The 23457-nt window shown below is 31.8% G+C and overlaps 2 protein-coding genes across 2 annotated transcripts; one reads left to right on the forward strand and one right to left on the reverse strand.

Annotated features, from left to right (window-relative positions):
* Positions 1 to 50: 50 nt before the first annotated feature.
* On the reverse strand, positions 51 to 7657 carry LOTGIDRAFT_144909 (hypothetical protein; the record flags this gene model as incomplete). Its single annotated transcript, XM_009056375.1, has 17 exons — positions 51 to 326; positions 694 to 807; positions 1170 to 1298; positions 1618 to 1767; positions 2143 to 2244; positions 2476 to 2628; positions 2894 to 3045; positions 3306 to 3426; positions 3596 to 3704; positions 4053 to 4246; positions 4759 to 4930; positions 5267 to 5387; positions 5560 to 5695; positions 5955 to 6089; positions 6455 to 6577; positions 6880 to 7027; positions 7506 to 7657. 17 exons carry the CDS (start codon positions 7655 to 7657, stop codon positions 51 to 53), a joined length of 2487 nt encoding a protein of 828 aa, XP_009054623.1.
* An 8469-nt stretch (positions 7658 to 16126) lies between these two features.
* On the forward strand, positions 16127 to 21302 carry LOTGIDRAFT_227355 (hypothetical protein; the record flags this gene model as incomplete). Its single annotated transcript, XM_009056376.1, has 9 exons — positions 16127 to 16252; positions 16412 to 16568; positions 17247 to 17375; positions 17696 to 17782; positions 18096 to 18226; positions 18961 to 19068; positions 19496 to 19639; positions 20008 to 20155; positions 20384 to 21302. 9 exons carry the CDS (start codon positions 16127 to 16129, stop codon positions 20413 to 20415), a joined length of 1062 nt encoding a protein of 353 aa, XP_009054624.1. The 3' UTR covers positions 20416 to 21302.
* Positions 21303 to 23457: the final 2155 nt, after the last annotated feature.

A 23457-nucleotide genomic window follows, 5' to 3' on the forward strand; every position in this document is an offset into this window, starting at 1 on the left:
ATTCATACAGTCAGCAACAAAAATAAAGCAAGGGGAAGTACTTTTGCTCTTTAATATGGAAAAGCTTCATATAACAAGATACAATTAATGTAACAGCATTGAAATTTCCAATTTGGAAAACTGGTAAAACCATAATTTCTAGAAAAAAGGTCTAGGCACAAGATATAAAAATATAAACATACCCTTTCTCTCATAACTTCTACCTTCTCTTTGAGCTTAGGTACTACTCCATTAGGGGGTAGACCTTTTTCTAATTGAAGGACAGACTTAGAATATTTTGTTGTAATGGTGTTCATCTCTTCTGGGTTCAACTGATCAAATGGAGACTACAAAATAAAATACACAACAGACTTAAGTAGGTTAAATATTATGTATCAAGATCTGGAAATGCAGACTACCTCATTTATCTCATTGTAGACATACTAGTCTTTGGATTTCCATTCTGAAAAAATACATATAAAAATTGTTTATTTTGGCCTGAATCAAAACCAAATTTATTTTGCAAAAGAAAGATCAAATAAATACGTCAGTGAAATGTCATCATTTCATTTCTGATGTAACACTTCGAACATTTCATCAAACAGTTACATCAAAGGTATTGATGTGGAAGGCTCTCATAACCTCAGATAAATCAATAATGATAGCATATGGCAATATGACATCAAATTTGATTAGTTAATCTTAAATCTTTACCTCAGTCCATTCTTGTAAGAGATTATCCCATTCATCCAAATCATTCCAAAGCTGCTCCTTCAACTTGAGCTCAGCATGGGCTTCTTCTAGTGCATCAAATTTGGTTACTTCCACCTATAAAATAAAGGTTTATGTAATGAAATGAAAAGAATTAAAATCAAGATTATTAGTTTTGATGTCTCATAAAAGATACCTGAATGGAATCTAAAACTCATCTCAGCTCCCATTGGTCACTTTGTTGACTTACTCATCAACCATCATGTCTTTTCACAGCATTGTTTTCCATATCGCATACAGTTGAACAAAGCAGAAGTACATGTTTCAAGCTCACAATATATCAATAAAAATAAAAATTGCTGCATATATATATGATAAATGTTGTACAAAAAAAATCAGCTTTAAATGCAGTGACCATTGTTTCAAGTTGACCATTTGATGAAAAAACTGTACACTGCTCAGCCATTCTCTTTACTTACCTTAAAGTTTTTCTGATAAGATTTATAAGTGAAAGCACTCTTCTGTAATTCATCCATTTGATTCAACAATTTCTTTAATAATCCTTTAACTTTCTCTTTTTCAGCATTGGCATCTAATATCATAGGATTCTGTAGTGGAAAGATACAACATGTTTGTATGAGCATTTAAGACATTGATACAATATTTCCTGTCACCATTCATATTTGATAATGTATTATTGCACATAATCATAATTTGGGCAATGTTGAAACTTTTGCTATTGTAATAGATTTGATGATCATTTTGACACTGTTCCCGATACAATTGTACAGTTACACCAATTTCCAGTTGGTTGAATCATGGCATATTATCAAAGTTGGGTATCTTAAGACTAGAACAAGAATGATAAACATGGACATGGTACTTCTACCTAACTGTATCACAACACTAGGAATGGAATATATTTACCTGTGCCTCTCTCTTTACTTCCTTCACATCTTTAGCTAGTTCAGCTATATCTTTATCTAGATGATTACAGAATTTATCTATATTAGCATCTCGTTCTGTTAATGCTTTATCTATAGCATTACGTACATTAGTTATAGATGGTCCCAGTGTCTGAAAAATTAAAATGAATACAATTAGAATCTTATATGTATGGTACATGAATCATAAAGACAGGAAGTTTTAATATGGAGGCTTACAAGGAAAATCAAGATGAATATGAAAGTGATTGTGAAAAGATTAATCCTGAAGCCTATGTTAGCGAGCAAAGTGTCTATCAGAATAATCCCAGCTTCTAATACTGAATTTATGATTTAATACACAATAAAATATTTTCACTGTTAAAATAGTGCTCAATACATCAATTGAAGACAGGTATAGAAATATTAAAGTTGGATGGGACAAGTTCAGAACGTTTGTTTAAAGAAGTGTACTTAAATGGAGTTAATGATGGAAAGCTGTCCAGTTAAACACAGTATGTTATAATACCTGATACACAGCAAAATCTTCTGGTGGAGTTGGTACATCATACTGTTCTATTAATTCATACATTTCTTTTACTACCATAGCTTCTTTTTCTAGTGGATCAATCTGTAATAAAATTTACAGGAGGGTTTTAACTGGGAGGGTAATTTACATGGTCTGGTGAGAAGTTAATAATGAGAACAATCTACAATACAAAGATTTCCTAGTAATATCTAATTGACTAAAGCTCACATAAAGACAACCTTTTGCATTTTATAATGAAAGACATCAAAATATTGTAATCAAACCCTTAAAACTTCAATTAAAGTTTTCAGACGTTTTTCTTGAAGTACATACCCTGACTTGTATCTCATCCAAGAAGTTGAGATTTTTAACAAATTCTATCGTAGTTGTTGGAGCTATCTCTAATTTAAACTGACCATCCTGTAATTCAGCTATTAAGCGATCTACTTCCTTACGAGCCTTAACTGGTAATAAGTTGTTTATTACCTACAATAGACAAATTCCATTAAATTAACTAAAAGAAAAATTTGATTATGGAATAAAATGTAAATGTACTTCTTCAGTCTTTAATCTTTTTGAGAAACGACAACACTCAATCTTTTTCAAATTCCTTTTTTCCAAATTTCGAATATTTTTCATCTATGAAGGGATGAAACAATGGACCTTATTATTGTAGGACAAGTGCTTAATTTTGCATTTGCATGTGAAAGGCAATGTTTTTGGTCCAATAATTGGTGACAATAAAACTTACATCAAGGCAGCGCAGGGGAGATGGGATGAGCAGGCTCCTCATTTTAACAACATCTACCAATAACATTCCAATAGGTCGTTTTTCTACAATACTTTCACCCATCTTATGTTGTTTATGATATTTCTCTAGGTGCTCAGCGAAGAATGAGACCTCTGTAATAGACAAGAAAAACTTTTTAGTCATCAACATAAACACTGTTGCTTTATAATTCTTGAAGCTGAATATTTCAGCATATATATTTATGAATATAGTCACCTAAATTGATACTTTTCAAGTTTTATAGAATGTAAATTTTGATCTAGGATTCACTTTTGCAGACAAGAATTGGCTCATTTTAACTAAAAGAAAAATTACTGCAAGACATTTTTAGAGTTTTAATCAGACAGGACTGGTAATTTCTGAAAATACATACCATGTTCTTCTCTCTTGACACCGTCTAAATCCTTATGTTCATTTTCACGATAAAATTCTCGGAATGGTTCAAATGTATCAGCATACTGATTGGCAGCATTGAATGCTGCATTAATGGCATCCTGCAAAATAAAGCATTACATACATACAATGGGTTCATGAAAATCAGTTCTTTCTACACAAAAACTAGCATGTAGAAAGCAAGTGTTGTATTTACTGTGCAACAGTGACTTCATGCGATTAAATCTAAGCAACATATTGCAAATGGTTGAAAATGCCAGAGACACATACCCTGATGTTGTAAATAATGGTTTGTAAATGTTTATCATCTTCAAACATGGTGGACAGACTAGGTCCATCACCAACATTCTTTTCCTCAAACTTGTTATTAATTATAGGTCTGCAAAAAAAATCATTTTTTTATTTCATAATATTGATATGAAATTTAACTCTATTTTTCTACATCTGATTGAGCTAATGAAAACAGATGAAAGAGATAGCAGAAAATATAGTAATAAATCAACTCTTATCTTCAGAGCCATAACCTAAAGAGTTGGACACTTATACAAAAACAGGCAAAGTACATTTTAACACATTTGTTTTTAAGTACATTTCATTATCTGGCATTCATGCAAACTGAACTTTCATTCACGCTAATTGTTCATCTTAATATGGAAATCATTATATGAAATTGTATGAATCAATATGAATCTAACAAATTAATTCCATCATCATATTCTGAACTCACCTAGTGAAAGCATCAAAGTAAGCATCAGGAACTAAATTCTGTACACTAAGAACAGCATCCTGGAACCTTTTAATCACTTCTTGAAGACCTTCCTGGAAGTCATCTAAATCAGGAGCGAATAACAATTGTGTTGGTTCCAAGACAAACTCTGTAATAAACAGGGGTGGTAATTTTGGAACTTCATCTTCCTCTTCCTGAAATTAATACAAAAATATCATTAGAGATGGAACGGAATATGAGTATAACTTTGGAATTCTCCATAACAAACATAGGTTTTATTATCCCAAGAAATCTGGTCCTACTTGTTCATCAGTTGTGACATACGGATGGGATATCATCACTGTTAGGAACAGACTCAAAAGATCACTCAAAAGGTCATGTTTTATAGGAGTTGATCTAATCCAATTTTTGGTCCTACTTGTTCATCAGTTGTGACATACGGATGGGATATCATCACTGTTAGGAACAGACTCAAAAGGTCACTCAGAAGGTCATGTTTTATAGGAGTTGATCAAATCCAATTTTTGGTCACTCATTTTAACCATGACAAACGCAAAAGGGGTAGGCTTTTTCCCTTTTCCCTTGGCACAACTCGATGATAACAAACAAAGAGGCAGACAGAAACTATTGTGCTAATATATGTGCCAAATATGTTGGTTTATAAAAACTAATAATGTTGTTAGAAGAAAAACAAAACGGCACAAACCTTGTCTTCTTCCTCTTTGACTTTTTCAACTTCAGGTTCATTACCCTGTATCTGAGCTAATGTTGGTGTATTGGCTAATTGTTCTGTTAGATAATTGAGTAATGTAGAGACTGAATTAACAGCTAATACATGCATTGTATTAACTATCAAATAATCAGCTAATCTTATAAAACTGAAATATACAAGAAAGTTTCAGGTAAATTTTTCATAGCTTTTAACTTTTGAGAAAATGAACAACTGTAGACACATAAATTGATAACAATTAGTTTATTAATATTTTTGTATTGTCAAGTAGTAAGACAAGAGTAGTATCATAAACCATTAATAATTATCTATGTGTATTATGTATATCTCATTCATATATATATATATATATATATATATATGAAGCATGTTGTTAATTCTAAATCTTAAAGATGGCAACATAAAGATATGTCTGAAAATGGATTATTGAAATATCAGGAAGAGCGATTTAAAATACAGCAATAAAAGACTAAAAACCACTTACCACATAAGTCGTTTACATTCAGCACGTTTATTAGCTTGATCAGTATAATTCATTTTATCTGGGGCTTCACCATATATATCCATATCATAATTACTCTGCATTAAATAACTTGAGGCTGTACCTGGCATATCACCTACAAAATATAACATGTGGGTCATTCGGTTCTTGTTTTCATTCAAAGCATAGCAAATAGACTTTTTATGTGAATTACCATAAAAAAGAGAAACCATGCCAAAATATTTAAAGGCCCAATTTGTGTAACAAACTAGGCAAGAAGAATAAGCCTAACTAACCATAAAATCCAGGGCTCTCTACACCATCATAATAATAATCATCAGGTGTAAAACCAGCTTCTAATAATGCTGTCCTACAGGCACTACGTACTACTTCCTTTACTAACTCACGGAAATCTTGTAGTCTACCAGCAACCTACAATATAACATCATTCAATGTACTTTACCTTGGTTCATGTATATTGGAGACTACAGACTTTAGTGATACTCAAGTACTACTTGTCAAACTTCAATAGGGACTCAAGCTGAAATAAGTCAGTTGTCTGAAAATCGTACCATGTGAAACTCTTAGTAACTCTTAGGTCCTGTTATCATATTCCTAAGTTCACTGATGTGTATATTTTAACCGTATCAAACAAAAACTAAAGAATTTATAACTTTCTAAATTTACTTACATCATTGAGTTGGTTAAACTGTGCTTCTTTAAACTCATTGAGAGCATAAGTATGATCTTTATCTATCTGACATAATCCCATCTCACTAATACGATGACACATTTCTCTCACATTTAATAAGGCTGGTCGTAATGACTGAAAAAATATTTGAAAAATTGTATTCTTCATCAATAAATATCTGAAAATTGTCATATTACTGACTCATGAACTTTCAACTGAGCTCTTATAGACAGGTATACTTTCTATCAATATCAAACAGTATATCAAACTGTATATGTATTGCAGAGAAGATCCTCTGTAAATTCAGAGTGTTTTTGTTGCCTGTCAAATTATATCCAATCTTGCTGGCATTATACTTATACAAAAAAACAGAGAGCATAAACTGCACAAATATAACTACAGTCTATAATTCATTGATTTATATCTCTGCATATTTTGCATGATTTTCTCTAAACCATACTTTCTTCAGGAATTTTTCAAGAAATAAACAAAATACTTACAGCATTAACAATAAATAGATTACTGTTGAGAGATTTTTTACAATTTTGTATTTTCTTTGTGCGGACATTTTTACGCCATACACTAAATGCCTTCCATTTTCTAAACAACGAAAATACTGGAATCTGGAAAAGTAATCATCGATAAGAAATCAATAAAGTAAAATTGCACTTATAGACATTCAAACAAAATCCTCTTCACCATAGGGAATTTTCAGAGATGATAAAAGTAAACACATTACTCTATGCTTCACCAAGCATCCATAGGAGAAGAACCAACACAGTCCTAAAATCAATTGAGACTGCATCGAAAAAAAAAAATTTCTTAGGACCAATACCACACAAGCAACAAATACTAACCAGTACTAGACCATTCCAGTGATGGAGCAATGAATCTCCATTAACTAGAAATACACTTAGTTCCCTACCTTGGTTAATTTTTGGAAGTAATTCACTTCTTGTTGCCATCTATCTAGTGTGATAAATTCTGTTTCATCATCAGACCTCATTCTGGTCACACCCTGTTTACTGATAGTACAGTGATCTTGTTTGTTAACATGTTCATGATTCACAACTCTATAATCATAAATAAATCATTACACATAACTCGAATAAGCTTGAATTTTTTAGAGAACACTAGATTTGCTTTGTTATAATGAGGATAAATGACTTCCTTTCGATTGTAATAATGAAGATATTGACTTCTTTTCTATTGTAACAGTGCTGATAAATAACATACATTAGACTGTACAACTGATGCAAGATACAAATAAATGATTTTATTAAGTTTGTAGTACGGTAATAAAGATGAATAAATAACTTTATATTGTGATAATGAAGGTGAAGATAAATAACTTAGTATAAATGGTACAGTAATAATGAAGGTGACGATAAATGACTTTGGATTGCAATAATGAGGATAAATAACTTATTACATTATAAATAACTTTACTTTTGATTGTAATAATGAGGATAAATGACTTACCGTACTTCAGATTGTAAAAATGGGGATAAATTACTTATTAGAAAGCAATAATGAGGATCAATGACTTACTTTAGATTGTAATAATGAGAGTTGACTGATGACTTGGGTACAGCTGGACTTAAATATAAAAATCCTACTTTAGGATTCTCTTTTATTATTTTTATGATCTTGTGTGGATCTTTTAAGCCTTCATAGGTATCACCAACTAGAAATAAAAACATGTAAGTTTAACAGAGGCTGTAAACATCAAGTCATGAATTATATACTCATATATAGTCATAGCTTAACCTAAATAATGCACATCAAGATAATAGGATGCAGTTTGACATTTTGAATTTCAAAACAAAATAAGTAAAATCAAATGAGCTTGGCAATGATTTGAAAAAAGACCAAGAAATGAATGAAAGTATTCAGAAGTCAATTTCAGACCAGTAATTTTGAAGGCTTACTTAAAGAAATTCAACTTGATTGCTTGAAACTATATAAGCTTACAAAAAAAAACAAAGAAAGACTTACATTTAGGTCTGGTTGAAGCAGGAACAGAAGGAGCAGTAGTAAATACTTTAGCTCTGGGTGATATGTCTTCTTTAGGTGGGGTAGGTATTCTTGGTATAACTGGATCCTGAACAGACAAACAAATGTATTTTAGAAACCTCTTGAAAATTAAAGTTGTGCTCCCACCATGTAAATAATGTTATCATTTTAACTTTGAACGTTCGCGAATCAATAAGACTTGAGTTCTGCAGAAAAGCAATTTTAATCTGATAAGTGTTAAGGGAAGCCCAAACTGAGATCTTGCACAAGTCAAGATGATATTTATATGACTGGGTGCAACTAAGAGAGACTTACTTGTTTAAATTTCAGGTCACTAGGTAGATTAGGGAGAGGTGATGATGTACCATCAGGTCTTTCTAATGGTTCAACTGATCCAGACCTTCTCATTTTCTTAGCAGAAGACACCTCATCTTTAATTACAACTCCTTTAGCTTCTAATGCTTCTCTATTCTTCTTCTGAATGAAACTGGGCTGGTTTCTTTCTTGAAATCTCTGTAAACTGGGCTGTAAAAAGTTAATGATTTTTCATAATGAATCTTCATAAGGTTATCTGTGCAACAAAATGTTTCCTGCATATTTGACTACAGAAAAAATAGGCACGTTTCAGAATTTTCATAAATAGTTGACATTTATTTCATTCATAAAACAATATGCTTGCTTAAATATACTTGTATCTAGACATTTGTAACAAATAATATTAGAGCATAAGGCCTTTCATATTATTTTTGTCTTCATTTCTGACTAACATGAACACTGCTCATCCTATAGTGGACAGGTCCTTGTATTGTCCAAACCTGAATACTACCCTTTTCAATATCATTGGACATAAAAACTAAATTGAATATGGAATTTTTGGGTTAATAAAGCAAACCCTGTTCATTAAATAATTTCAGTCAATCACTATTTCGTGGATGACCGCTTGAAACCTCGTATAATGTTATCTGATGCAGAATTACTTTTCGAGAAAAACGCAAAAAACTATTTGTATGCGTATTTTGTTAAAATCTTTTTAATTATTTTTTTTACCGCTATACGTGGTTTTCATTCTTGGAAAATATAAATCTCGTATTAACAATTCGAGATCTCCGGCCTATTGAACCAAAAACTCGTATAATAATACAGTATACGAGGTTTTTCATTTTCATCCGCAGAAAAGGAACATTGAACCTTGTATAATAATATATTTTACGAGGTTTTAAATCTGACTGTTTATATATTGTTTTTAATTAGCGCTTTTTGAGTTATTTACAATCAAGCTAAGAATACGAGGATATGATGACAAGATCCGCGCTTTTACGAGCTTTCAAACGGTACCAAAAAGGTTTTAAGCGGTCACCCACGATTTGTACTTTAAGCCATAAAAATAAATTTTACTCACCAATGGCTCTATTTTAGGAGCAATTGGAATGCTCATTCTTTTTGCTTGGCTTCGAGTTACACCTCTAAAAACTAAAGCTCTGGTGTTAACAGGGGCTTGTTGAGGAGCATAAGAGTAGAGTCTGGCTTTTAATCTAGCAGCATCAATAATTGGCATTTCCTTCCTGTCTGGATCCTCAGGGGAACCATCAATACTGTTCATGTTATGATCCATATTAAATTGGTTATGTAAACCCTCTTGGGGGCTTATTGGATTATCTGTTTCCATTGTGTCGACTCACTATCTGTAAATGATAAAAATCAAGATTAATGTTGAATGGTATAAAGAATAAATAGAGACAGATCAAGATTTAATCAAAATACCGGTATATGCTTTATTTGTTAAGTGTTTGTACTATGTTTTAAACAAACTGACAGTGTTGATAACAGAATTTTTGCAACAGAAAGTTGTACTCTGACTCAATCTCACAAAAACATTTTTTTTTATTTCTTGCAACCCTAATTCATAATCAAATCAAAAAATTTCTCTTCAAGCAAATGGGAAATGTAAATCGATATAGTTTCTAAATTTATTCATATTTTATTGTATTTTAGCAGCAGTTTGCAAAAATTATTCTATCATCTGTTTTAGTTACTATGTCTTCCAAATATTGATAAATGCAATACATACATTTGAATAGCTTATTCTTATTTCCTCAGATCCAATGAAAAATAACAAATTATTTGTGAAAACCATCCATTGCATCGATTTTTGAACAACCAGAATAGAAAGCTCATTTTTTTCCCATTCTCTGTGTTTTTTGATGGCACTATGAAATTTCTAGACTTAGCTGTTGTCCTTAAACTAAAACTATCTCTGATAAGTTTTGTCTTTTTCTTTGGACTTTGTTGTGTTTAAAAATTGAAAAAAATGATCTAGATAACTTAAGAAGTGCAGGATGCAATGCCAAAATAATTGTTCTTAAAGGCCTAATTATCAAAAAAGTAATTGTTGTAAAATGAAGAACATAGATAATCAGAAATGATGACCCGAAAAACAAACAAACTTAATAATATCAAAACAAAACAAACAAGAAAGCAACAAACTTCGCTTTAAATTATCCATTATTCAAGCTATTTCGTGATTGAATCCAATTAATTCACACCGTTTAATTATTCTTACCTATTCATTAATTTGACCAATTAGTGAGTCGCGTCTGAAAGTTAGTTGAGAACTGTTTACCATTAATTATTCATCTTCCAATCTTGTTTTCACGCAACTAACCCGCCATCTTGGCTTCCTCAATCACCACAGCAACGCGGAAACTACCGAACAATTACGAACCTTTGACGAGTCGAGTTCGAATATTATGTTTTTCGTTAATTTTGTGTTTATCACAATTGTATACTGTAAATTTTACATTTCACAGTTTTGTAGTGTACGAATTGTCAATAATATTAAATTTTTCAAATCAGTACAAGTCTCAGGTATTCTCGTAAAAGTGAGAAGCACCGGCTACGATACTTCTTGAACATCCAGACCGAAAATAATATGGAAAAGACCACGCCTCATAATTTTTTGTAAGAAAATTAAATGGTAAGATAGTCTGGTTAACCGGAGTTGTTTTGAAAGGTAAATGTCGGATACTTGTAAGGAAGAGAAGAGTTAAAATATACTTTTTACAGGCGTCTAGGAAGGTATGAATATGCAACTGTACATAATTACTATTTAGCTTAATCCATCATCATTTGACTCTGATGATATCCATCGAGTTTTATTTTTTAGGGCATATTAGCAAAGGAAATAATATTTGATAGTAAATTTGTGTTTTATTTTTGTTATGACACATATCTATTTATGAGTTGCACGATATTAATAATGCTAACTTTGAGTGGGTAAATAGGCCTAGTATTGAGTTTTTATTACAAATTATTGACATTGCTAAGAGAAGTATGAGATACTATTGGCTTAAGTAATGGCTTACTTAAACCTAGTACTGAAGTACTCTTATTAAGTACGACCTTATGGGTAAAATTAAGAAATTATCTATTCATAAGACTGTCATTTGTTTGAAAGAGTATATGTAATTATAAGTAAGTTGTTTTTCTGATCAAGAGTTGCTAGATTTATCAAAGTGTTTAAATTGGATTTACTAGCAATTTCTGGAACTAGTCAAATATGTAGACAATAGACAAGGTTGAAATTGATAAAAAAGTTCATGCTTGAAGAACCTGTCCACACCAAAGTCCAGGGCTGGAGCTATTTGGAATTGAAAATAGTATAAAGGTTGCTCCAGATAATTCTTGACATGCATCCAGGCTTTCAAGTAACGCTGAAAGGGAATTTGCAGAGGCGTAGCTAGGATTTAATTGATGTGGGGCAATCCAAGCACTACTGCCCCGTGCGTGAAAAAGTTCACATCTAGAATGGCAGACAATGCACCAAACACAATTTTTCATTCTTTCTGTCTCGAGGGTCCTCCTCTTAGCCATCTAGATTGGAGGATAAATAGCTTAATTTGTCATTTGTATTGCATTAGAAAGGTCTGGCTGAAAAATAATATAGTATTTTAGAGAAAGAAATATATTAAACTATTCTTAAAGAATAATCCCAAAATTAACTCTTTTTTTTGTTTGGTTTGGATTCTTAGGTTTACTTCAATGGCCTATATCATCTTTCCATTTAAGGTCCGTAAGAACAGTTATTTACAAAAAACAATTGTCAATTGATAATAATTTCTATATATAGAACTATATTACTATACTAGTAAGGTTTGAATGTTAGTATAAAGGGCGATACTTTATTCAGTATATACTAATCATTCACTTCCTAGAGTGATTAGTCTTCACTCACTGACAAACCTGGACCACAATTAGAATTCATTTGATGTCTAACTGGTTTGTTTACATTTCACCTAACAGAAAACCTTTTTGTCTTGTGTAAGTTATTGGCTTGTCCTCAATAAACTTGACTGTCACTGTGGTATTATAAGGACTATGAGTTTGTGAAGAAGATTTTGAAGAGTGATTAAAGTTTAGATAGTTTTAAGTCTTCTAAGACCTTCAGAGGTTGGTATAAATTCCAACCAAGAGCACTGATCAGCCATACTGAAATATAATGTGATGAAAATAGGCATTACTAACATTATAAATTATTAGATATCAGAGAAAGGAGATTAGATGTATTAGATTTCAAACTATATGGTTACATCTATATTATGGAATCGTTCAAAGCAATATATATCATCCATTTAGTAGCTTGTTTGAAGTGTTCGGTTGATTTGGATACCTGCCTTCAGCCTAAAACCTGGAGATCCAATGTTTGATCCTGACAATTTTACGGCAATTGCTCTTGATGATATAACTACAATGTCAATATATAAGTGATATTCATATTGTTCAAAAATATGAAAACCAATATTAATTTTGTCTACAACTAATTACTAAGCAGAGTCTGTTAACAGTATGATCATTTTAATAAAGTAATTTTACCTACATATATATATATATATATATATATATATATATGATATATTATGAACAATATCTACTTTCAAGAGACTCACAAGGTACTTAGTTAAGCTATGGTTATATTGTAAACTAACAAAAGGCCTTTTGAATATGAAAACAGAAAGTCTTGAAAGTCAATGAAATGAATAATATAGAGTGTATTTCTCTATGAATCATAATATGTTATTTTGATCTAGTTATAAAAAGATACACTAACTTGATATTTTGGATATTAGATTTTAAACTTTCTTATTGATATATGACATAATATAACTAGTTCAAAAGCTGTGTATACAAGTGTTTGACAGTGAACCAATATAGTGTACTAGATATATCATGGTATGGTTTTTGAAATCTAGTTTAATATGTATTTTTTTAAAACTGAGAATTTAAAGTCATTGAAAAAAGAGAATAGCAATAGGCAATATTGGAATCTCCCTAAATGTGAGGTTGAATAAATTGAAACCATTGAAGATACCTGCAAGATAATTATAGGCCATTTGGTACATTTTATAGATCTGGGTATACGTACAGAAGGCAGTATGTACATATTTTTTTGTTGGTCTGAAAGCTTTTTGAATATAATCTGAAAATTGAATTTTGCAGTAGTTGAATTTAAAGAGGAAATATTATTACATGCACCAAGGTTAATCTCTGTGTCTAGTTGTTTTCTATTGAGACAGCCATGACCTTGTTGTTGGGTAATGTTATGGTAAGGAGTTATATTTGGCAGCATCTGGCTGGCTATGTCTTGTATCTCACTATAAGATATATTATAAATGAGGTGGGTTATACAGGATTATCTATGTTTATCCAATACTGATCAACTGCCAAATATTTAGTATTCAGAATGAGAAAAACACGGGTTTAGTCTTAAACAATATTCTAGGTTTAATATATTGGTCAATTTTTTTGGTTATTTTCAGTGATTTCATACCGAAACTATGAAAAAAATCATAATTATTGAGTCATTTGCATTATATAATATGTTAAATTTGTTTAATGTTAATTGAGTAATCAGATGATATGAAATATTTTTAGGGTACCAAATTCTTTATACCATTTGCCTTGGGTTGTCTCTGTTTAAAAAGATTCCTGACAAATTCAATCTTGGCTTGTGTAGTAACCTACACAGAAAGAAGAGAGAAAAAACCCAAGAAACATCAAGATGTGCATTTTAATCAAATTGTAATGTCCATGAATTTTCCAGAAAAATCAACTCAAATATCAATATGATATCCCTTTGAGTATAGAGCAGTAGTAAGTTGGATACAAAGCAATAGCTTTGTGTAAAATAGGTTTGTTTTGTAGCTATTTGAGTGTTTCTCTCAGAGTAAAGCTAAGTTTTTTGTGTGCAGATTAGAAGATGTTTTGTAACTATTTGTAAATAGACCAAGGGTTTTCCTGGACAACAAGAAGATTGTATGTAAGCCAGATATATTGACCTATAAGATTGAGAATGTTGACATGCTAGCCTGGCTAGATCTGGGTGGAATGTCTAAGAAACATGTGAACTTATTTACTAATAAATGAACATTTGTCAGTTTGACAGAATTTGCTACTCATTTTGGATTCTCTTAGGAAGGTAAGCTTATGTACCATTATTTATACAATTCATCCTATTTTTCTATAATGTGCTTACAATACCAGTAATTATTTTTTTTATAAGTAATCCAAGATGTCAATGACAAAGTTATTGATTCCATATCTATAAATTGTACAATAACATGATATTGTAACAAATCAGCATCAATTACATAAAAACACTTGTTGTATATAGCAGTGAATAGAAAAGAATGTAATTGTTCAATGGGACATCTCCTGAGGGATGTTTTTGAAAAACAGTTTTCTGTTAAGTCTGTTGATGATGCTTTGAATCTGTGAAATTAATGAACCTTGAAGTATATTCCACAAGTATACTTCAGTATACCATAGTAGTCTGTCATGTGTTTTTTTTAAAATTTGACCTCACTTTAAGAAATAATGTTGAATGTAATGGACATATGTAAGGTCATAATGTATCTAGTTTGCCAGAAGGCATTTTGAAACCAGTTTTTCAACCGGTTACTGACATACTCCTCCATAAGAATGATGTTCTTGGTCAAACTGTAGATTCCAAAGTAAACTAAACTAGTTTCAATTGTTATCTTACCTTATCAGACTTTGATTTGCTACAGACAATCTAAAAGGCTATACATGTTGTGGCAAACTCTAAGCAATATCTGAAAGATGACAATAAGTAGCATAGCAATAAAACTAAACTTTTTGCTTAAAGCTTAAATACATGTCCTTAGTAAAAGAAATAGAAAAATAAATCCTGGATTAGATGATCTATGAAGGATATTATAAGTAACCAGTGTAATATTATGATGATTAAACATAATACACAATATTATATCATTGATAATGACATACCACAGTATACAATGATCATATAGTATACAGCATGTATTACATATTAATACAGGTCATTATACTTCTATACAACATTCCTGTTTTCTTACTGCAGGTTTTCTTACTGCAGGTTATTGTAAGAATTCTTGTATTTTTGCCTTGTCTGGCTTCTTGCTTGTCTGTAGCTTCTAGTAGAAATGGCAAATGTTTAATGAATGCAAATAGAGGAATCCATGTTTATTTATATATATATGAAATTTTTGTAGTCACTATTTGTGTTTGACCCCTCACAAATGAAACAATAGAACTATACACACCATTGTGTATTAGAGAAAATAATAAAAACAAAACATGTAGGAGTCAATCAATGTGTCATTATACTGTATAATCTTGTTTTGGGGATTTTAGAAAGAATACAAATTAAGTTGTATGGTTAATTTTAATTCTGTTGACTGTTAAACGGTATCAGTAGAGACATAAGTAATGACTGAATTTATTTATTCTTAAAAAGTTTCAACGGATTTTAAAAGAGGCTTTCTAACTTAATTTTTGGACACTAGGTTTTTTGTTAGCTTTTATTTGCATCAATTTTAAGTGGTTCCTGAAATTAAAGAAGAAATCACCTATGAATGTTTTTTACAATACTTACAGCATTTTTTGGTAAAAAATATCTGGAATTGCAGATTACATGCCAGTGTATAAGCCTATTTAAAACTTGCTCTTATTTTAAAGAAACTGGAAGAAGACATACCAAGCTGAAAAAAGCAAAAATTGGTCATAAAACAGATGAAAACAACGTCAATGTCAATATATTACTTCAGATATATCATTAGTATATTTTTTTTCAGTGTGAAGAGAACTAGAAAAGTATCACAATGTCAACTTTTGTTAAATCTAAAAGTGAAGATGTACCAGACATAGACTTTGATGATCTTGAAGATATTCTAGCTCAGTTAACACAAGAGGAATTAGAAGAACTTAATGGAGATTTCGATCCTGATGTAAGTGCAATATGTATTACATGTAATTTTATTCATATTTTCTGTAACAAATCAAATTATAAAAGCTATTAATTCACAGAGATATATGAGTGAAAAAAGATCCATCGTGGAATTTTTTGTGATGTTTAGTTAATCAGTTGCTTGCAAATTTGATTGCAGAATTCCTTGTTACCACCTAGTCAAAGACAAAAGGATCAAACAGATAAAAGCCCTACAGGACCCTATAAACGTCAAAAGTTGCTCGACTTTTTAGAGAAGAAAGCCAAAGAAGAAAAGGACTGGGAACAAAATAAACCCTATGTTAAAGAAACAAAAGGTGAGTGATTGAGTGGTTTTTGATCTGCAAGGGTAGATTTGGTATTTATATGCTTATGTCTAGAAATATTAAAACAGAACCTAAAAAAACATGATGTTGGTACTCAGAGCTTCACAAACTCATCTAGAAGTGTAGACATGGTAATAAATTCGTCGAATTTCAGTAAGACGCAGGCTGAAAATTAGGTCAGTTGAAGATCGCATAGCGTGAAACTCTGAGTAACAACAAGATGTTTTTTTTGGTTCTGTTTTATTTCTATATCGCTCTACAGTTGAGCACTGTTTTAACAGTGAAAATAATTTATTGTATTGTATTGTATAATTATGTCTATTATATTAACATGCACACTGAAGAGTTCAATACAGAATTAGGAGTGCCAATTACAGTCAACTGTCAACATCTCTGTGTCAAGCTGCCATTAACTCCCCAGATTTATAGATGTTTTGCCCTGCTGACTATAAGAAGTGATAGCTATTTAAATTCAGATCTCTGTTCCTATCTCAAAATTCCTTGATGATGCTCTGTGACACAGTCAACAAGCTCACTTGAATTTGGAATACTAATACATCTGTATTAAAATACATTAGAAACACCAATTAATCAAATAGTTTGCTTAATTTGACTCTAAAAATAAGGAGACCCATCTTTAATGTACTAATGTATCTTAAATTGTCTTAGGGAAAGTATTTGTGCCAAAAAAGATAGAAAATAAAAAAGAAGAACAAGTAAATGATGATGGTACCACTGATACAGAATGGGATGATATTTTACAACAAGCTTCCGAAGAGGAATTAGTTGATCTTGCTGGTACATAGTATTTTTGTTAGCATAAAACAATATTAGATGTCAGTTTTGTTAGCTTTGACCAATAAAACATCAGCCAAAACTTTCATACCACATTTTCTAGAATTCTAGCTCTATCAGCCGTAAAGCAAGTAAGCAATTGACTTAAAATGACTCCACAGTGTTGACAAACACCCTGTAGATTTGAGTTCAGGGCAAGAAAAGATCATTTTGTAGCTCTGTTTATTTTGAAGCTAGCCCACACAGCTGAACCTCTTCTTTGATATTATAATATATCTACAATGATAATCTTGTATATTTGATATTAATTTATATATTTTTAGCCGTACTTGGATTTCATAGTATGTTAACACAAACACAATATTATGCATCATTAGAAGACAGAAAAATTCATGAGGGTGGTTTCACAGGTAAATATTTTTTTTTTATTAATTTTTCTTTATAATTGTAAGGACATTATTTTGGGATTTTAGAAGCTTACAAAAATTTTAACTGTTAATTGGCTTAATTATGACAAATATGGATTTTCATAAATTTTAATGTTATGTTGACTGAATGTTAGAAATACTGAGCTATGTGCTCCTTGATTTAAGAAGGGTAGTTTAAGTATTTGTCATAGACATGTGCAAAGACTTCTTGTCTTGATAAAGCCAAGTGAATGTTGTAGAGATGACAATCATTTTGGTATATATACAATACAACAATTGTTCTTTTTTTGCTAAGGTGCTGCCCATGCCCAGAAATTTAATCCACTGCCCAGCGAGCCTCCAAATACTACAGATGTTGAGGGCAGTATAGAAAAATTAAAGAATAATGATCCTGAATTAAAGAGTTTGAATCTCAATAATATTAAGGTGGGTACATTTTGCGGCAGCTTCTATAGGTACAGACTTTTAACATTGAGGCATTTATTATTATATTAGATGTTGTCCTAAATATAGTTAAAGGGATAGGTGCTCCATTTTTTTACCTATCAATTAGTCTCAGAAACGAGAACTTTTTAGACTAGACAATCAGTAATAGTGTTTACAGCTCACCGTGAAAATTTGAGTCTTCAAATCCATGTGTCTAGAATTATCAGAGGTTGAATGTTAAAATGATGACTCGTCAATTTAAGATACCCTGTGATGTATCAAAAAGACATATAAAAATAGTCAGTAAAATTCCTAGTTTGAAGAAGTTTTAGAGGAATTATGCAATTTTCGTACATTTCTGGTACTTCTGAAGACTATTATATATATTCAATGACTCAAATCAACCCCCCAAAATGGCGAACCTGTTCCTTAAAAGGGATATAATCATCCTTGTATTTCTTTTACCAGTCAATTGTTTTTAAATCCGTACCACTTTTCAGAATTATGATCTGGCATTTTGTCATGATTAAATAAAGATCAAGGTAGAGTGAATAGTTCTGACACTTATAAAATGTGATAAAAAGCTGAAATTGAGCTCTGTCAGCTTGTGAATCAAATATGTAGACTATTTATTATTACACCTATAGGTTTGTTTCAATTATTTGAAATATAAGTGACCAAATAAGCTTTAAGTACCTCTAAAATCATAGAGTCAAACATTTTCTCTCTTACAGAACATGTCTGTTGAAAGATTAGAGCAATTAGCAGATGCTTTGAAAGACAATACTCAATTAAAGAAATTAGAAATGGCTGGTGTGGCTGCTAATGATAAAATTGCCAGGGTAAGATTGTTTTTTATTTTTTTTTACATGCAACATATCTCTCAAAAATAATCTATATTGCCTTGTACCTTCTCACCCAAAGAAGTTTTTCAGACATGATAATACAGAATACTATGTTTTTAAGTATTGGAGGTGAAAGCTTGCGCAGGCAACAGAAATTTCTTAACTTGAGGAGGATTCGAACCCATGACACCTAATCGCCTAGTAGGCGAAAATCCAACTCACTACCTATTGAGCTATTCCACTGGTTAAACATCTGCTTTTTATGGGAGTTCTATTACAGAAGTGATTGAGGTCACATTGCCACATGCTGTGACCTAAATCTTCAGATCACATTCTTGCATAAATTATACTCGTGGAATTTTAGAAAGGAAAACCATATCTGAAGATCCCCAAACATGTATTATTTGTAACTTTATAATTTCAGGCACTGGCTAAAGCTTTGGAAAGTAATAAAACATTAAAGACATTGAATGTAGAATCTAATTTTTTAACTGGAGAAGCTATATTAACTTTATTAAAAGCTATTAATATTAATCAGTCAGTATTACATTTACATGTAGCCAATCAGGTAAAGAACAACTGAAATTTATTATTGTCTGAAATTCCACCTATGTCTATTCTTTTGTGCATCAATTTAATAGCTAATGTATAACCAGGCTTGGGACATCCAGGGATGAGAATCTTTGATGCAGAATTTGTGCTTTTAGTTTTTTTGCAGGATAGTTCAGGAGAAATGGTTGTTTTTTTTTTTTACCTCAAAAGTGTTATATAACTGCCTTATTTTTCATCAGCACATGATGCATATTTTTCGCAGTGAAATAAATTTGACTTGAGATTCACAAGGTTAAACATCATATTCACCTTTGTACAGTAATTGAACAATATCTCGTGTAACTTTATATGTTCCACTTACAAAAAGTTCTGCTTACTTTTCAGAAACCAGAGGTGTTGGGAAACAAAGTTGAAATGAATATACAGAAGTTGATTTTAGAAAACGACACCATGATACGATTTGGTATTCTATTTGAATTTCCTGGAGTTCGTGCCAAAGTCACAGAAAAGATTCAACAAAACATTGATAAATGTAGGTATAGGTGAACTAATTTCAATTCAGTAGAAATGAAAAAAAAACAAACAAAAGCTACCTCAGTATATTTCTAATCAAATAAAATGAAATGGTTAACCAAATCTTAACTTAGTCAAGCCAGATGTATATGTCCAAATTTTTACATTTTCAAGAAACAACCAACTATAACACTGAATTTGTCAGACTTTTGAGCTCAAAATGTGGATTCTGTATGTATTTTTTCAGTGAGGAAAGCAAGAATTGGTGGATCATCATAGAAAGTGATACCTATTGTGTTTTTATCTTGTATTCAACATGTCATTACCAGTTTTATTTAGTATTTTTTAGCTCATAATGATTACACCTTGTTGTGGATTGAGTATAAGTCTCTTATTAACATCTATGTCCAAATATCACGTGTCTTCAAATTTCACAGATTACTAAATTTCATATTAGGCTGAATACGTATTGAAAAATTTATCAGTGAACCTTGTAAAATTGGAATAAATGACTTAATTTAGGGTGTCAAGAATTCTGAAGGCACAAATACTTTGTATTGCAATATTATGTATAACATCAGCTCAGATGCATAGTTTTTGGCTCTTTGTGCATAGTTTAGTGGATTAGTGGCAACACTATTTAAATGTTGTCAAATGTGGTTTATGCTTATGCCATGTAGCTTACTATGTAAGAAGAAATTTGTTCATGTTGACTAAACTGTATACTATAAAAAGTAATTGGCAAATAGTTTTCGCAGACTATTCAGAAATGAACTGTTAAATTCTTAGAAATGTGTGCTTTTTGTATTTTGTTATTTCAAGGATTGACTAAACCTTAATCCAATAAACTGAATAAAGTTTGGAAGTAGCTTTGGCATCTACTTTTTGCCTGATTGACTCAAATAGAATATATAATTTACCTATTTAACATTGTTAATTATAGTCGCTTTATGACTTTGTTATAATGATTATGTTTAGTGTATAGCCTTTTTCAATTGTACAGTGCATTATTTAAAAATCTTTTACTCTTCATATTGAAATGTGTTTACCGGCCCATTATGTAGAAAATGTCATTTGTTTTGTTAATTGTATATTTGTAGGCATCCTTAGATTTTCCTGGAATGTGCTTTTTTTATAAAATAAAATAAAATGCACAGAAAATTTTTCTCAGTAGTGATTTGAATGAATATAGTCGGCTGATGGGGTCAGCTGATAATGCAATATTAACTCAATGAAGAAATATCCATGTTCTGACCTAGATTTGACTATTTTTGAAAAAAAATAAAAGAAAGCAGACAGTAGGTGCTACAGAGCTGTGCTTTGCAGGGTATTTAGGCCAACAATGTGCCTATATGGACTCACTCCACTAATTCATTTGCCATCTCTTCCCATGTAAAAACACGAAATTCAACCTTCTACAACTTTTTCCAGAAAACTCGCTGAAAGCTTTCCAATATGTCGAATGAAAGCCTGACCAATTCTCAATGTCTCCTAAAAAATTCAATATATGATGACCATGAAAATTTTGAGCTACTAAAATTGAAAGTAGACTACTACAGGTTATACTCATCCGCTAGAGTTTGGCACTTCACAAAGCGACTATTTTTAGAATTAGCCTTCCGCCTTTAGGTCTCTCATCATCTCACCAAATCTTAAAGATAATGCCATTTCAGACATCAAATTCCAAATCTAGACCAAAAATTACCCCAAAATAGGCATGCAAAAACCCCAAAAGAGAGAAAGAAGATTTCTAAAAATAGCCTAGACTACATTCGTAAAAAGATTTCTAAAAATAGCCTGGACTACATTCCAAGAAGATTTTTAAAAATAGTCTGACTACATTCGTAAGAAGATTTCTAAAAATAGTCTGGACTACATTCCAAGAAGATTTTTAAAAATAGTCTGACTACATTCGTAAGAAGATTTCTAAAAAATAGCCTGGACTACATTCATTCGTAAGAAGATTTCTAAAAAATAGCCTGGACTACATTCATTCGTAAGAAGATTTCTAAAAAATAGCCTGGACTACATTCGTATACAATCATTTGCATAAAATGTTTTAGTGGCCTATACGTCACAATATAAAAAGTTTGCCTATTGGATGCGCTTTGAGAGTTACAGCCCCTCAAAGTCGGGTTATTGTCACATAAATGCCTCATTTGGACCAGTGTTTCGCCTCCAGGTTTCACGCGAACGCCCGAAACAAGTTTGAATCGGATTTTTGACACCCCCGGGTCCCCCCAAGTTCAAATTTAACCAAAACAGAAAAACAAATTTTCGGAAAATTTTCTTGATGAAAATGACTAAAGATGGCCGCCGATTTGGGACAATTAAGTGGGGTACAAGTTTGAAAAAGAGGTACCGTAAGCAGACGGTAGGTGCTACAGAGCTGTGCTTTGCAGGGTAGTTAGGCCAACAATGGGCCTATACGTCACAATATAAAAAGTTTGCCTATTGGATGCGCTTTGAGAGTTACAGCCCCTCAAAGTCGGGTTATTGTCACATAAATGCCTCATTTGGACCAGTGTTTCGCCTCCAGGTTTCACGCGAACGCCCGAAACAAGTTTGAATCGGATTTTTGACACCCCCGGGTCCCCCCAAGTTCAAATTTAACCAAAACAGAAAAACAAATTTTCGGAAAATTTTCTTGATGAAAATGACTAAAGATGGCCGCCGATTTGGGACAATTAAGTGGGGTACAAGTTTGAAAAAGAGGTACCGTAAGCAGACGGTAGGTGCTACAGAGCTGTGCTTTGCAGGGTAGTTAGGCCAACAATGGGCCTATACGTCACAATATAAAAAGTTTGCCTATTGGATGCGCTTTGAGAGTTACAGCCCCTCAAAGTCGGGTTATTGTCACATAAATGCCTCATTTGGACCAGTGTTTCGCCTCCAGGTTTCACGCGAACGCCCGAAACAAGTTTGAATCGGATTTTTGACACCCCCGGGTCCCCCCAAGTTCAAATTTAACCAAAACAGAAAAACAAATTTTCGGAAAATTTTCTTGATGAAAATGACTAAAGATGGCCGCCGATTTGGGACAATTAAGTGGGGTACAAGTTTGAAAAAGAGGTACCGTAAGCAGACGGTAGGTGCTACAGAGCTGTGCTTTGCAGGGTAGTTAGGCCAACAATGGGCCTATACGTCACAATATAAAAAGTTTGCCTATTGGATGCGCTTTGAGAGTTACAGCCCCTCAAAGTCGGGTTATTGTCACATAAATGCCTCATTTGGACCAGTGTTTCGCCTCCAGGTTTCACGCGAACGCCCGAAACAAGTTGAATCGGATTTTTGACACCCCCGGTCCCCCCAAGTCAAAGT

The sequence above is a fragment of the Lottia gigantea genome, assembly GCF_000327385.1.
Source record: "Lottia gigantea unplaced genomic scaffold LOTGIsca_271, whole genome shotgun sequence".
Lineage (NCBI taxonomy): Eukaryota > Metazoa > Mollusca > Gastropoda > Lottiidae > Lottia > Lottia gigantea.